Source organism: Megalops cyprinoides, chromosome 7 (genome assembly GCF_013368585.1).
Source record: "Megalops cyprinoides isolate fMegCyp1 chromosome 7, fMegCyp1.pri, whole genome shotgun sequence".
NCBI classification, from domain to species: Eukaryota; Metazoa; Chordata; class Actinopteri; order Elopiformes; family Megalopidae; genus Megalops; species Megalops cyprinoides.
The window spans coordinates 2,376,705-2,391,704 of NC_050589.1; the positions used below are offsets into that span (position 1 = coordinate 2,376,705).

The window sequence follows — 15,000 nt, forward strand, 5'->3', positions numbered from 1 at the left end:
CATGCACACCACTGGGACACCTGCCATGGGGGCCGCAGCCATCATAACCGCGCCTCAGCCACGCCCACTTTCTTACTATCACTGAGGAGAAGCAGGGAGGCTGGAGGAAGTCCGGTCTGTACGGACAGAGCGCATAAATCTCACAGTCATGCACAAGGCTGCGTGTCTCCCGTTCTGTAAGTGTGAAGGAAAAGCCATTCAGTGCGTAAAGGCTTCATGTCATATGCATACGCTGCGCTGTACGCACTGGCACGGGCGGGAGAGCTCTCATCTGGGTGACGCAGCACAGCGCGCTCCAAACGCACACCGCTGCGCTCACTGCCCGGTGTGATCCTGCCTCAGAAAGTGCAGCTTGTTGGACTGTCAGAGGATAGTGGCTTGTGCTGAAGCCTGGCCAGCTCAGAACAGCTCTGCCCTACAGAGGGACTCTTTACCCCCCTCCCACACCCCCGTTTCCCGGTAAACGCCGGGCACACGGGCCTCTGGTCTTCCCTAGCTCAGCCGAGGACTCAAGACTGTGGATTAAGCTGTTAAGTAGGGCAAGGAGTTTGTTGTTGAGGGGTTCCTGTGATGACACACTCAGTCAGAGTGGCGGGAGCAGAATTTTTGATGCATTTCCGTATCTTGTTGATATAGATTATCTTGGACGTGACCCTCCCTTTCCTGTCAAACTCAGGAGCGGACTGATGACATCACAGTGAAACAGTGCACATGACTCATGGCAAAGCACCTCTGTACACTGGTCACCGGGAAGCCTCCATTTAAAAAACGCTGGAAATTTCTGCATTTAGTTTCAACATCTGACTCTACCACTGCCCTCTTTGAGAGCAGAACATTACATTTAGTAGGAGTCCTGTGTTTTCTTTTGTGTTACTCCATATAAAACACTTTCTGAGTGAAGGGTGCTGGTGACTCCTAGTGCTGCTTATGAGGGTATAAGCGCTGTATGGCATGGTTAGATGGTCATGTAATAACAATAACAATAATAATAACAGCAACATACATCACAACGGACAGCACTCATAGAGGGGCAAACTTCAGCAATGGTGCTGTTCAGCTTTGGATGAATGACACCTCACAGTGCAGCCCGATGCAGCTGTGCATTGTGCTTTTAAACAGTGGCCTGCCACTGCAACCCAGATAGGAGCTCGGAGGCTGCTGCTGAGCGCATGTCCTGCGACGGGGCGGGATGGGGGGGGGGGGTTGCTGTCCAGCACGTGAACGGTCTCACCATGCGTCGGGGCAGAACAGCACGGCTCCTATCTGAGCCCAAAGCCAGCCATGGCAGTCCGCTGAGCACGGTGACACAGAGTACAGCACAGTCAGCTTAGATAATGCAGACGCAGAGAGAGAGAGATGGAGGGTGGGGAGGGAGAGAGAGAGAGAGAGAAAGAGAGAGAGAGAGAGAGAGAGAGAGAGAGAGAGAGAGGGGAGAGAGAGAGAGAGACAGAGAGAGAGGGGAGAGAGAGAGACAGAGAGAGAGAGAGAGAGAGACAGAGAGAGAGAGAGAGGGGAGAGAGAGAGAGAGAGAGGGAGAGAGAGAGAGAGAGACAGAGAGAGAGAGAGAGAGCGAGAGATGGAATGAGACAAAGACAGCAATGGAGAAAGAGACTAAGAGACTGAGAGTGGCAGAGAGATGAAGACCGAGGGATGTAGAGAGTAAGACAGAGAGAGAGGGAAAGAGAGAGATGCAGAGAGGGGAAATACAGAGGAGGAGAGAGATAAAGACAGAAAGAGAGGAACAGCAGACTCAGGCAGGCCAGGCCTTACCTTCCATGGGCGTGTTGGGGTCTGGTCTGTTTGCAAACACCACATCCACATATTCCAGCTGCAGCCGCTCCAGTGACGCTTTCAGGCCTGAGTGACAGGCACAGTGCAAGTGATCATGATTCATGATATCACTGATACTTAATAATTGATAATAACATACTTAATATTTGATAAGATATCAAATGCTTGTCAATTCCATCTCCTTGTTGTCCTCAAAAAAAAGGAAAGGTTTTTTTTTTCCAGCTGGGGACACAAAATCTCACATTAAATATGTCTTAAACTACAGTGTTCCTGCAGCACCCTGAGCTGAAGTGCACCCAGGGATTTTCTTAGCTGCTCCAGGTTATCGTCATTAATTTAAGAGCCATCCAGTGTTGCTCCATGGGGAAATAAAACCCAGACATCATGGTTCATTTTCAAATGAAATAAACAAATTCATATCAAGCTTGTATTACGTTGCAGGTGTTAGCAGAAAACTGAAAGGTACACCACCGACGGTTTTTCCAGACAATCGCTGTGGGAGCTGTCCATAGTTCTGAACATTTTTTTATTCCAGTTACACAGTTTTTATTCCAGCTGAACATAGATGTTACATGGTAGCATAATTACATGCGGACGTCTCATACGTTCCTGGCTTTGCCGAAAGATTTATACTTTTAATCCCACAGCTCATTAAAGCATCCTGGCTTAGATGCGGAACAGTGGCACGATGAGTCCTTTGCATAATGCTCTTATTAGACTGCACTCAGCCTCTTGTGATCGATGTGTGCCTGTTCAAGTGCCTTACCTTCTATTATGTGCTTTCTGGACAACCCTCTTTCAGTTTCTGCTCTGGAACACAAATGCAAAACAAAAGCAAAATGTCACAGCGTAACTAAGTCAAACAGTCTTTCTATCAAAGTGATCACATTACAAAGCTGTGGAGACTGAGATCCAGACGACACAGCAAAAACACAGTTCCCTCCATTTCCTCTGACTGCCATGTGCCTGACACAGGTGGAGCAATAACCAAACATTCATGCATTATAAGCCAAAACATGGACAGATTACAGACCCCTAGCCAAACTTATCTTCACCTCCTCTACTTGTCACATCATTTGAGTGAATTACATTGGAGTGTGTAGGTCACTCTGGTGAAGGTGAAGAGATCAATGAGGGAGACAAGATTCATGGGCAATATTTCATATTAAGAAAGTGTGTCTATTTATTGATGAGTTCTAGTGCCCCATGACTCGATACAGTAATTTTTCAGATCAGATCCAGATCAGTAAAAAGTATAGCACAGGTACACTTTTCCTGTGTTCCCTTTATATTTCGGGACCCGGCAGGTCCACGACTTTCTGCCCCACTGGCCTACTAAACGCTAAGTTCACATCTTACGCTCTTTTAATACTGGTATGATAAACAGAAAGCATCGTGCATCAAACGCATCCTAATGCCGTGACCTTCCCTAGCTAGGCTTACCAGGGACCTTTAATTTGTTCTAAGTGGGAAAACAGTCGCAGAGGGTGTTTTAGTGGGGGGGCTCGGCCTGGTTTCCGCACAGGAAACAATTAGGAGCGTGGAGCTGCTCGTCCCTGCGTGAGGCTTCGTTAGGGCCCTGGCAGGGGCGCGGAACCTTCCCTCCACTGAGCTCACAATCAAACAGGAGATATTCTTAGCCCTCAATCAGCGCACTGCACCCCCACGGTTCATTTAACATATTAGTCAGACCCCCCCCTCCACACACAGTGCAGGAGGCAACTCCACTGGGGGACCTGCAGATCCCAGGTACTGCATACCTCTCACTGTCACTCCATATACACACACACACACACACACACACACGCACGCACACACACACTCACACACAGATACACACACCACTCACACACACACGCACGCACACACACTCACACACAGATACACACACCACTCACACACACACACACGCACACATGCACATACACGCACACGCACGCACACACACACACACACACACACACACACACACACACACACACACACACTCTCTCTCTCACTCACACACACCACATACTTTCCACCCCAGAAGATCTTGGTGGTGATAACCAAACTGGAACGCCTGCGAAAGAAATAAGAAATAAGCACAAGTTCAGAATAATAATCACAATATTTAAAAAAAAGATAAAACCTCCACCTATGATATTTCTGTTTAGTGAACATGAATATCGAATGCATACTATATTTAAAGCATGTACATACATGTTTATAAACAAAAAAAAGTGTAGACTCTATATGATATTTAAAGTGAAATGCATTAAAGAATTAATTAATAACAGGAACACGTACTCCAGCTCATCCAGACTAATCATCCACTAAGCATCCACTGTACTGCTTGGCAAAACCTGCTACTGAACCATTCAAAGTCTCCACTTCCACTCTGCCTCCAGCACTGCCAAGCTATTCCACGCACTGCTGAGGTCCAAAGTTAACACAATCTGCACAAAATCTATGCAGCTCTGGGCAAATCCTCGACTTATTAAGGATATCACAGCTAAATTAGGAACATAACATCTGGTGTTCAATAATGAGTCCAAGGCACCGCAAAACAGAAAGCAACACGACACACAGACATCTTCCAGTTAAAGTAAATGAGTATTAAGATGAATGAATGCACAACACTTAAGGAGCACTTTGGGATTGTGTGCACCTTGGGATTGTGTGCACCTTGGGATTGTGTGCACCTTGGGATTGTGTGCACTTCGGGATTGTGTGCACCTTGGGATTGTGTGCACCTTGGGATTGTGTGCACCTTGGGATTGTGTGCACCTTGGGATTGTGTGCACTTTGGGATTGTGTGCACCTTGGGATTGTGTGCACTTCGGGATTGGGATTTGGTGAGTAACTCTGGGATTGATGGTGTCAGAGTAAAAGAGGGATGACAGTCCGTTAATGCGTCCCCGGCCCTTTATTTTCGTCTCCACCGCGGCACAGGAGTGGCGGGCCGTGACAGGGTGACGGTAAACGAGAGTGACAGACACCCTGCCACCCCGCTGACGGGCTTCACCGCAGCCTTGCACACTGAAATTACCGCCGTGCTGGTAAATAAGGAGGAAGAAGGACCACCATGTGTCACTGAATGAAGAGGAACGGCGGAGGGATTTGGCAGGGGTTTGTACACGGCCCCCTTCTGACGAAACTGGCAGGACACACTACGTCCCACTGAAGGGGGCAGATGCTCCCGGCCGCAGAGCTGTCCTCTGAGACCAGTCCTGGCGCCGGAGTCACATCTACCCCCCCCAAAGGCAACAGCACCTCCTCTTCCCCCCGGACTCCCACTCCCTCACACTGACTAAAATAACCTTAATGGGGAAAAAAACGCCTATAATAATCATATCTTCTGTTTACGGTTTTTACAGTGAGGTCCTCGCTGTGCGGTCCTGGGCTGGTCTTTCGGTGGCATTAGCATGCTGCGTGCGCGGGGGGGGGGGCGTAGGACAGAATTAGCAGCCCGGATCTCCCGCGGTGGGGGGGGCTGTGCCAGTAACGCTGATGTGCAGCGACTGGCCGGGTGAATAAGGTTTACCGTCCCCGCAGGTGCAGAGCCGGGTGCACTTCACCATTCATAAACCGGGCTGGGAGATTCCTCCAGGGCCGGGCAACCCTGGGCACAGACACCACGCGAGGGAGTGTTTTGGGGGGGTGGGAGTGTGTGTGTGTGTGTGTGTGGGGGGGGGGTGATCTGGGACACAGTGATACGGCAGCCCATTGCACATCCATTATTCATCCCGCTGTCCCATGCACAGGTATGGGGGGTCGGGGAGGGAATTGTTCCCCTCATTAAAATTTCATTTCTCTGTACACAGCAGCATTGAGGTCTGTTCCAGACAGGAGTGCTGGAGTGGGATGATCACAGAGAAGCCACGCATTTACACACACGCATACACACACATGCACAGAGGTGAAATTCGATAACGAAAAAGAACAAATCAATAAAACTCTACCTCCATCCTTTTTTCTTTAGGATATTTCCCAGAACCACCTCTGCCCTGGAAGTGAGAAGACAGAATAGAAATAATTATCACAAGTGGAACTCATTATACTCCACATTCTCAGATATTCTCAGATGTGATGACATTTAAAAAATCCTATTCCTGCCCAATTTTTTGTGTGTGCGTGTGTGTGTGTCTGAACCTGAGGGCAAAAATGGAAATATGGTCCTCTCCACTGAAGCACAAAGCCGAGACTAAGGAGGTATACACAGATACAGTATTTACAATAATTTCTCCATATACTTTTACTCTAAGCGCTACACATGCTTAATGCACACACATTTTCCCTGATCTGGGGGATTCCCTGGCCACTGAAAATCAGAAAAGATTGAGCAGGGAGTTTACTGTAGCTTAATACTCAGTCCCTGCACAACCACAGGGGAAAGCTTTTGTCTTTTTTTCCCTGAACGCAGCCCAGAGGACATTTTGAGCAGACAAACAGGGAATGAGAGAGAGGGGAAAGCGTAGCACTGCCTAATGACAGATGTTACATTTCCGCCTCCAGGACCAATGTGTTCTTCATGAACGGCTTTCAACATTCCCTTTAGAAGGAAAATACCAAACTCTCTGTGACAGCTTTTAACGGATGCAGGCATAGTGTGAGAATAGGGGCAAATTTTGCTGCGCGGTAGGAATGCACCATATTCACCAAGAGCCAGTTTCGCTCCCCTGCTGGAAGGCTGCAATTTTGCCAATTTCAGACCTATTTATGTCTACGCTTGTCAAGACACTATATCCCATAGGTTGGTTACCCGTGCGCGGATTCCCTGGGAGCCTCCCTGGGACAGGCGAGGCTGTGGACTGCAGGGAGCCCGCGTGTGCGTTAGATAACTCGAAGAGAGGGCTGCTAATGTGTGCTGAAGTGTTTACCCCCCCCCCCCCCCCGTCACTGCACTCCTGCTGTCTGCGCAGCTGAGCGGAGACGCAGTCACACTGCAGGAGGGTGGAGGAGGGTGGGGGGTGCTGGAGTCGGACACCCTGCCCACAGTGACCCCAGGAGTGCCCTTTTGACAGCGAGAGCTTATCACTGCCAACCATGTAGTTACAGAGCAAATAAGCTCTACCACTACTGAGTGACACAACATGAAAACATTTTTTTGAGTTAATGTGATTAATACCAGTGTTGTAAATAAATAAATAATTATATAAAATAGCATACGATCTTCCACGGCCTATCCAGCTGGAATGAAGGGGATGAGGTGGACTGCAATGCTAACATCGCCTTTTCAAACTTCACCCACTCGGGATGCTCTCTCCCCAAAAGTTGAGCTGGTGCATGTTCGCGCCCCCCCCGGATCCCCGCTTTAGCAGACGCGGCAGTGTGGTGCGGTCCCTGGCATCAGCTCCCGCGGCGCAGCGGGGAAAGTGCATATGTTCAGGGCCCTTTCTCTGTTTACTGACAGCTTTCCATTCTGCTTCCCTCCTGTACCGTGTTACTTATTTATCAGCAATTTTTGATGACACGGCTCTCTAGAGGAGGGGGAAAAAAAGTTTTGTGTAGTCAACTTCACCCACGCCACCGAAAATGGAAACTTAGCTGTTTTTCTGACAGGTCCAAAAAGCAAGCTCATCACAAAATAGTTTTACTGTGTTCCGGACACAGTTGCACCGGGTATAATAGGTGTCTCAGGACGGGAGGATAACGAAGGAAAGACGGGGATGTGATTGACACTGTTGCCATGGCGCTAAGGGCAGCGTGGAGGCAGAGTGCCGCATGGCCTGAGGTTATGTCCGCTCTCGCGGTTCACCTGCCACTCGCCCGACCACTCTGCGTCTTTACAGCCGTACCCAGCAGCTGGGACACAGTGGCAGATCACAGGCTGGGGTCTGGGGGCGGGAGGAGACAAATCCCGAAAACACACAGACACTGCTGAAAAAACACTAACACTCCAGCGCTTCTTGTCGGGCTGACAGCTAGATCTGAGCTGACTGTGTCGGGAGTTTGAGTCCCGGGGACACGCCGCAGTGCGAATGAGAGCGACGACAGGCTGGCTCTCCATACGGCTGGGATGTGAACCAGGCCTCGCTGGGCCTGTGTCTCACCCACCCACAGCCTACCACTAACCAACGGGGCAGGGCATTAAATGACCAACTCAGACCGCTGAGAGGGCCACATCAAAACACAGCTCATCATAGCACAGCTGAGGTTGCATTCTACGGATCCTATATTATATATATATATGTCACATAGAACGTTCCAAGTGCACAGACATAACAATAAAATAATGTACTCCAGTACATGTAATTTCCTTTATCTTTTATTTTTATTTAACTTTATTATATTTTACTTTTATAATTTATTTTATGTCAGTTTTCTCAATTTGAAAAAGTTTCCACCACTTAAGGAACCTGAGAGTAAAATAAAGGAAAAGGAATAATCACTCTGGAGTGTGTCCAGTACGCCCTTTCTAAAGTTCTTCAGCACTGTGCATGTATACGGTGTGCGGGAGAAAAGCTGGGGGGGCAGCACTGTGCATGCATACGGTGTGCGGGAGAAAAGCTGGGGGGGCAGCACTGTGCATGTATACGGTGTGCGGGAGAAAAGCTGGGGGGGCAGCACTGTGCATGTATACGGTGTGCGGGAGAAAAGCTGGGGGGGCAGCACTGTGCATGTATACGGTGTGCGGGAGAAAAGCTGGGGGGGCAGCACTGTGCATGTATACGGTGTGCGGGAGAAAAGCTGGGGGGGCAGCACTGTGTCACAGACCCTGGATGGATGAATGCGAGTGAGGGTGTGATGTGGCACTCTGTGATTGGCTGCCCGGGGAGATGACTGTGACAGCACTCGGGCCAGCCGGGGTGGATGCTTTCATCTCCCGCTGCTGTGATCTGTCCAGCGGACTCGGCCCGCATGAATAATCCCCTCACCTCTGACAAAATTCCACCCCCGCCGCCGAGCGTACCCCCGCACGCTCGCGCATCCGCAACCAGATCCGAAAAGCCGAGGAGACGCTACCCCCGATACGCCGGCGCGGAGACCGCCACAGTCTGCAGGACCGCGGGGAAGACTGCAGCTGACAGGAGCGTAAATGTGCCATTTTCTCTTTACATAAAGGGAAACCTTAAAATATTTCCAAAGCTTATTTACATGGTGCTGCGTTTTCTTCTGAGGATTTAGGATGCCTCGAAGGCTCCTCTCCCCTCACATTGTTGGAGAAGCATAATCCTTCAGATTATACGCAGAACATCCAGATCCCGGCAACTGCTCATTAATCTCTCTCTTTGCACAATAGATTGCGTGCAGATGTCATGACCCTCACAGACGTTTATACAACACAGAGAGTCTCGACATACAAAGGTCAGGCATATCAGAGGTCTATACATAAAGCTCAATCCATGGGATCTATGACAGGGATGTTTAATGTATACTTCTCTGAATCTGGATCCCCCTCAGGCCAAAGTTCACCTGCGTATGACTCATTCTTCATGGCCACGACTGTCACACTATGTTTCTACACCACAATCATGCAGCAGCCGTGTTTTTTGGATGGCTTAGTGGGTATGTCTGAGAAAGCTTATTGATGGAGCGTAGAAATCAGAAAGAGATACAGAAAGTGCACGAAGATGAACGATCACACTGGGAAGACACCACTTAAAATGATGATGGAATGATACTAATTTTTTAACCCCGTGAAAAGGAGTCCTTGATGTGGAAGGCCAGGCAGGATTAATGGCTAACTGGCAGCTTAAAGCTGCGTAGTTTCTACTTGCTCTCATAAGGTCTAAGCACCTCATGAGAGCTGGCTTTGATCAGATGCCATGCTGAACCTTGTGTTGATATTCATATGTGTGTGTGTTTGTGTGTTTGTGTGCACATGTGTGTGTGTGTGTGTGTGTCTGTGTGTGAGCGTGAGCGCACATGCATGTGAGCACGCGCACGCACGTGTGTGTGTGTGTGTGTGTGTGTGTGTGTGTGCGTGCATGTGAGCTTGTGTGTGTGTGTGTTTGTGCATGTGAGCGTGCATGTGAGCGTGTGTGTGTGTATGCGTGTGTGTTTGATAAAACAGAGACGGGGTCTCTGGCGGCACTCACTTGCCCGCGGCGTACACCTCGGCCGTGTCAAACAGATTGATCCCGTTCTCATACGCAAGAGTCATCAGCTGCTCTGCCATCTGGGGAGAGAGGGGTTAGAGAGAGAGAGAGAGAGAAAGGGGGACAGGGGCAGGGGAAGGGGGGGGGGAGAGAAAAGGGTTAGAGAGAGTCAGAGAAAGAGAGAGGAAAAGAGGGAGCGAAAGCAATACAGAGACGGAGAGGAGGAGAGAGAGCAAAGAAGGTTGGGAGATACAGAGAGAGGGAGAAAGATTGAGGGAGAGTCAGCCGGGCAGGCAGTGTGAGAGCACGGCAGAACAAGACAGGAAGAGAAATAGAGTGTGAAAGTGTCAGAGTGATGGAGCCGGGGAAGAGGACATAGACTAACTGCTGCGCAATGAGGGGAAAGGTACAGTTACAGACATCTCAGATATACGTCCCGCCTACATTGGCACTGCCTTCTATTATTATGTTCCTTTCAGTTTTTACATTACAATTTGGTTAGTGCAAACACCCTAGGATGACTTCCATGGCTTACATTCTACACATTATCTATGTATACATTTCATGTTTAATGACAGAGGCTAAGCACACTATTATTATTCCTTGTAATATTATATTTTTCATGTATGTGTTTTTGTACTCATTTGACACACAGCATTTCAACCAGACTAGTCCAGACTAGAAACAGCAAGTACAATCACCTGGGTTTTCATATTGTATCAAAATATAAGCTATATGTTTTACTGTAATATAATTATGCTATAAACTATAAAATATTTAAAAAAAAATAAAGATCTGAAAAAACAGCCATTCCCACCTCGTCTGTGATCTGACCTCCAAAGGTCACCCATGTTCCTGTAGAGACAAGAAAGAGACAATGCAGGTACCCAGTGAAACGGAAATCTACAGGACCTCAAAAGAACCCCTTATGGAATGTGTGTGTGTGTGTGCGCGCATGTGTGTGTGTATGTGTGTGTGTGTGTGTGTGAGTGTGTGTGTGAGAGACAGACAGAGAGACAGACAGATGTGGATGGTGCTGTGGGTGTATAGAGATAGAGACAAGAACTGGACACTCTAAAGAGCAGAATTTTGACATCACTGCGTACTCCTCTGGGGAGGTTCTGTTAGAGCCACGTGATTTTGACACAATGCTGTCCAGCTCATCCTGGTAGCAGGAAGGAGCAAGCCAACAGTCTGAGTGACACGAATGGCCTTTCAAAATATGTACAATGGTACAATATCTACAATGGTTTAATTTTTGTCAAATTAAATGATTTTACACTCACCTAGTCCAAGACAGGACACCCTCAATCCAGATTTCCCAAGGTTTCTGTGGAAAGACAAGATCACCAGGCATCAGTGTCACTCCAAACTCTGTCACAGCAGATTCTGGAGATGGTTACACTGCAGTAGAGATCAGTAACAACAACTCAGGTACAAGAAAAACAGTCTGACAGTTGGCTGCTGCTCTCAATCCTCATGGACTTTGAGGAACTGACCCCCAAACCGCATCTGCGGACCTGTGGATAAGAACACTACAGCCTGACTTCTGTGAGAATGCCAGCACGTTTGAGTCACAGAAAATCTCTCAGGAAGATGAGCGTAGCGGGCTGATGTACAGATGCATTATGGGATGGAGAGATGTGCTGGCGCAGAAGGGCACGGCATGTGAAGGAGGGCTCTCAGCTGCCACGCTGCTGGACCGTACCCGTGGACTCAGGCCAGCGGGTGTGCATGGCGCAGGGAGAGCCGTGGGCAGGTGCCAGGGGTAAGGATTAGCTCTGGGGCTGCGGGAGAGGCAGACACAGCACTTCTTATCTGCTGCTCAGCGACATCAACAGCACAGCTTACTGCACGCCACCTAGCACAGCCCGGATACAGCCAGGCCCGGATACAGCCAGGCCTGGCTCCAGCCAATCACCGTGCTCGGCTGCAGCTATTGTTTCACGGCACACGGGTTTCTGAGAAGCCAAGGTTACAGATAAATGCCTCGGAGATGCCAAGGATAAAGTGTCTTGTATCAAACTCTTTATGCGATCCATTCTCCAGAACGCCCACATTTTCTCATTGTGAGGCAGAGGTGGCAATTTGCGATTAACCCTGAAACGGCGAAATTGAATTTCTAAACGGCATAATGCTCACCGATGGAATTTCACAGCTTCAAGGTTTGGCCAAAACACCCCTGCGATAAGCTGAAAACAAGCCATCTTATGTAAAGGCACAACAAAAGACTACGGGGCGCCTACCTAACAAAAACAAACCAAATCAATACCGTGGGTTCTTCTTTTTATATCCGGGACGCGGGATGAAAAGGAATAAAACGCACTTTGTGTCCCTTGCTGCTTTCTTTGGAGAGTGATTCAGGAGGATGAGACCAAGGTGAGATCTTGAATGAGTGGAGTTATCGATCGAGCCTGGGTCCGAGGCAGCGTGCAGCGCGGGAACGTGACCGTGCCGGAGGTTGGGGAACGGTCACTGCACAAAGCCACGTTTCTGCAAAGGCACGAAGCCGCGCTCTCACCACCGCACGCGCGTCTCTTTGTTGGCCCGCTGAGGTCCTTCCAAACATGACATGTCCCTACTGCTTCAGGATATGAGAGGTTACCAAAGTGCACAAAGGAGCTTTGCTACCAGTACGCACTCCCTGGCGTGTGTGTGTGTGTGTGTTTGAGGACTTGGTAGTGTACGTCGTGAGGGTGGAGTTGAAGCACATGATGGTAATTCCATTCCATTGCAAGCTCTCTCTCTGGGAGGAACGGTGACATTGTCCCATATGTACAGACAAGCAGCGTGTGAGAAGTGGTGGCCTAGGTTTGAATTAGATAGAAGACAAAGGGCCCTTAAACAATTAACATTTCAATGATTAACACAACTAACAACTAACAAACATTCAGTTTCTAGGGGAGGTGAAGGCTCTCCTTAGCACAGCCATTGTACACGGATCATCACTTTGAGCACAGGAGGGGGGAAAACTGCTCTAGCAGGTGTGATAAGCACCCTCTAACAACTGGCAGCATGAGCACCCTGATGAACACGCAACCTGGCATGTGATGCTGCTCCAAAAACGGTGAGCTGGGGGAACGAATAAACACTGAAGCCTTCCTGAACTATTAACAAAGGCCTGGCTCTGCGTGTGTGAGGCAGGGGAGGCCGAGCTCTGGGCGGCTGTGGAGAAGTGGAGAAAGTGGGAGAGAGACCGCAGACGGCCCTCCGACAATCACTGTGGAACAATTCCGCCTCAACAGACATTAGGGGCACATCTGAGTCTGTCAGAGGACTAATCCAATTCATTACACAGGCAGACTGATAAACACAATTAATAACGGCCTGCCAATTATCAGCAAAGCTGCACATCTTGGCAGAGGAACTCAGATAAGGGATTTCCTTAAAGGTTGCTACACTCCTGCAGGTCTAAAAACGTGCGGCGGTGACAAGGTTAACGAAGTTCATTTAGGTCAATGTGTGCCATCGATCTTCTAATTAAGTGCTGTTTAATTGCCTTGGCTAGGGCACCCCCTTCCCTGAGGTGCAGTTGAAAAAAGGAAATCAAAGTTAATGCTCAGCGCCCAAAGTTCTTTTGGAACTAACACTTTCCAAAAGTAAGTCATTTTCCAGGAGACAGACACAAAACGTAACCATGCCTGCAGGAATGACCTGCCAAACACAGGGCAAAACAACCCACAGACATCAAGGCCCTGACAACAGACTGCGAGCTAACTCATTTGTGACCTGCAAATGACTCTGAAAGGAGTGTGGCCGACAAGATTATCGGACCAAATTGAATTCCCAGGACACCCTGTGGCCTCACAGGACTCGCAATGAATTTTTAACTTGTTTGGGGGGGATTGGGTTACCAACAACAGCTCCATATGGCTGGTCTGAGGGTGAACTCTGCTGCCCAACGGCTGCTGACTGGACTAAAATCAATTACCAGGCTCTGGAAGGTCCACGTGCCGCCCTCCACCTCTCTCAGAATGTCACTCCCCCCCTCCCAGAGTGAGCGCTCTTCTGCAGGGACGGAGATGCACCAGCAGACCCCCCATCAGCTGCTTCTGCAGCTACTCTTTACTGTCTGGGTGATGTTCTCTCTTCATCTGGTGACAGCTCAGAGCTAAAGTTCAATCCAACATTGGCCTCCCAACGGAGTCCAGTCAGTAAACTGCTCATTGCTATGGGTGCTAATGGTTCTCTCCTCGTTAATACACGCTGTCTACATTTGTAATTGTGTTGAATATTTGTCACTTCTAGGGAGTGCTGGAGTGGTACTGTGGGTGTGACATCACCCAGTACTGGGATCTTATAACAACCCTTAACACAGACCCTTCAGAAACACTTCAACTGCTCACTTACATGCTCCTTAAGTACAATCACAGAGTAAAATCCATGCCTCTGCACTCAAACATGCTGACAGAACTGGAGAGACTCACACTGTATACTGGCTAATTATAAACATGGTGTGTCAGGAGGCCATGTGGCAGCTTCTATTTCAGATCCACATTACTGCACAATGCAATGCACCTCTTCAGGAAGGCAGCCAGTGCAACCAGATAGGTCATCGCTTTCCTGTCGGGGCCAACCGCACAGGGGGTCTGACGAGCGCGCCTAGGCTAAGCGACATCTCTCTCCAGCAGCCATGGTGGGGAGGGACTCTTGGGAAAGGGGGCGGGTGTTTCTTCAATGTGTTTCTCAGGGACCTAAAGCTTCACGGCACCCCTTAGCACCTTCTCTCGGATGCCACACACACGACCCCCAACGCCGCAGCACAACACGAGAAAAAGATGGGCACAGCTGAGGAGCAGCACTCGTAACCGTGACGAGTTATGGGTGCAATCGAAGAGTATCTTTCAAACATATCACCGGTCTACAGTTCAGGCCTGTGAATGCAAAGAGTAAACACTCGAAAATAGAGGAGTGGTCTGTTTGCAGGGAATCGCTGAGCGGGTGAGAGATTCAGACCTCCTCCACTTCACACAGATGTTGTGCTGTGGGGGTGGGGGAGCATTTCTGTGCCAGAGCTGGGCAGGTGGAGGGACATGGCTGTGGCGGGGGGGCAGGGTGGCGATCGCCGCGGTAACGCTCACGCACACCTGCAGGGTGCGGAGGTGATGGCAGGAATGCACCAGCTCGGCAACACGACCCGCAATCCATCCCGTCAAGGGCAGGACACACACGGGCCGCAACACAC

General features: G+C 49.3%; 1 protein-coding gene across 5 annotated transcripts in view; it reads right to left on the bottom strand.

Annotated features, from left to right (window-relative positions):
* Window positions 1-15,000, bottom strand: part of kcnab2b (potassium voltage-gated channel, shaker-related subfamily, beta member 2 b) — a 114,463-nt gene that overhangs the window by 11,056 nt on the left and 88,407 nt on the right. For all 5 annotated transcript variants that reach the window (XM_036532562.1, XM_036532561.1, XM_036532563.1 and 2 more), the window contains 7 exons: window positions 11,102-11,145; window positions 10,633-10,670; window positions 9,816-9,895; window positions 5,736-5,780; window positions 3,809-3,853; window positions 2,558-2,601; window positions 1,771-1,857 (listed from right to left, as the gene is read on the bottom strand). In XM_036532562.1, coding sequence (XP_036388455.1) covers window positions 1,771-1,857; window positions 2,558-2,601; window positions 3,809-3,853; window positions 5,736-5,780; window positions 9,816-9,895; window positions 10,633-10,670; window positions 11,102-11,145 — 383 coding nt within the window. The remainder of the gene's footprint in view (window positions 1-1,770; window positions 1,858-2,557; window positions 2,602-3,808; window positions 3,854-5,735; window positions 5,781-9,815; window positions 9,896-10,632; window positions 10,671-11,101; window positions 11,146-15,000) is intronic.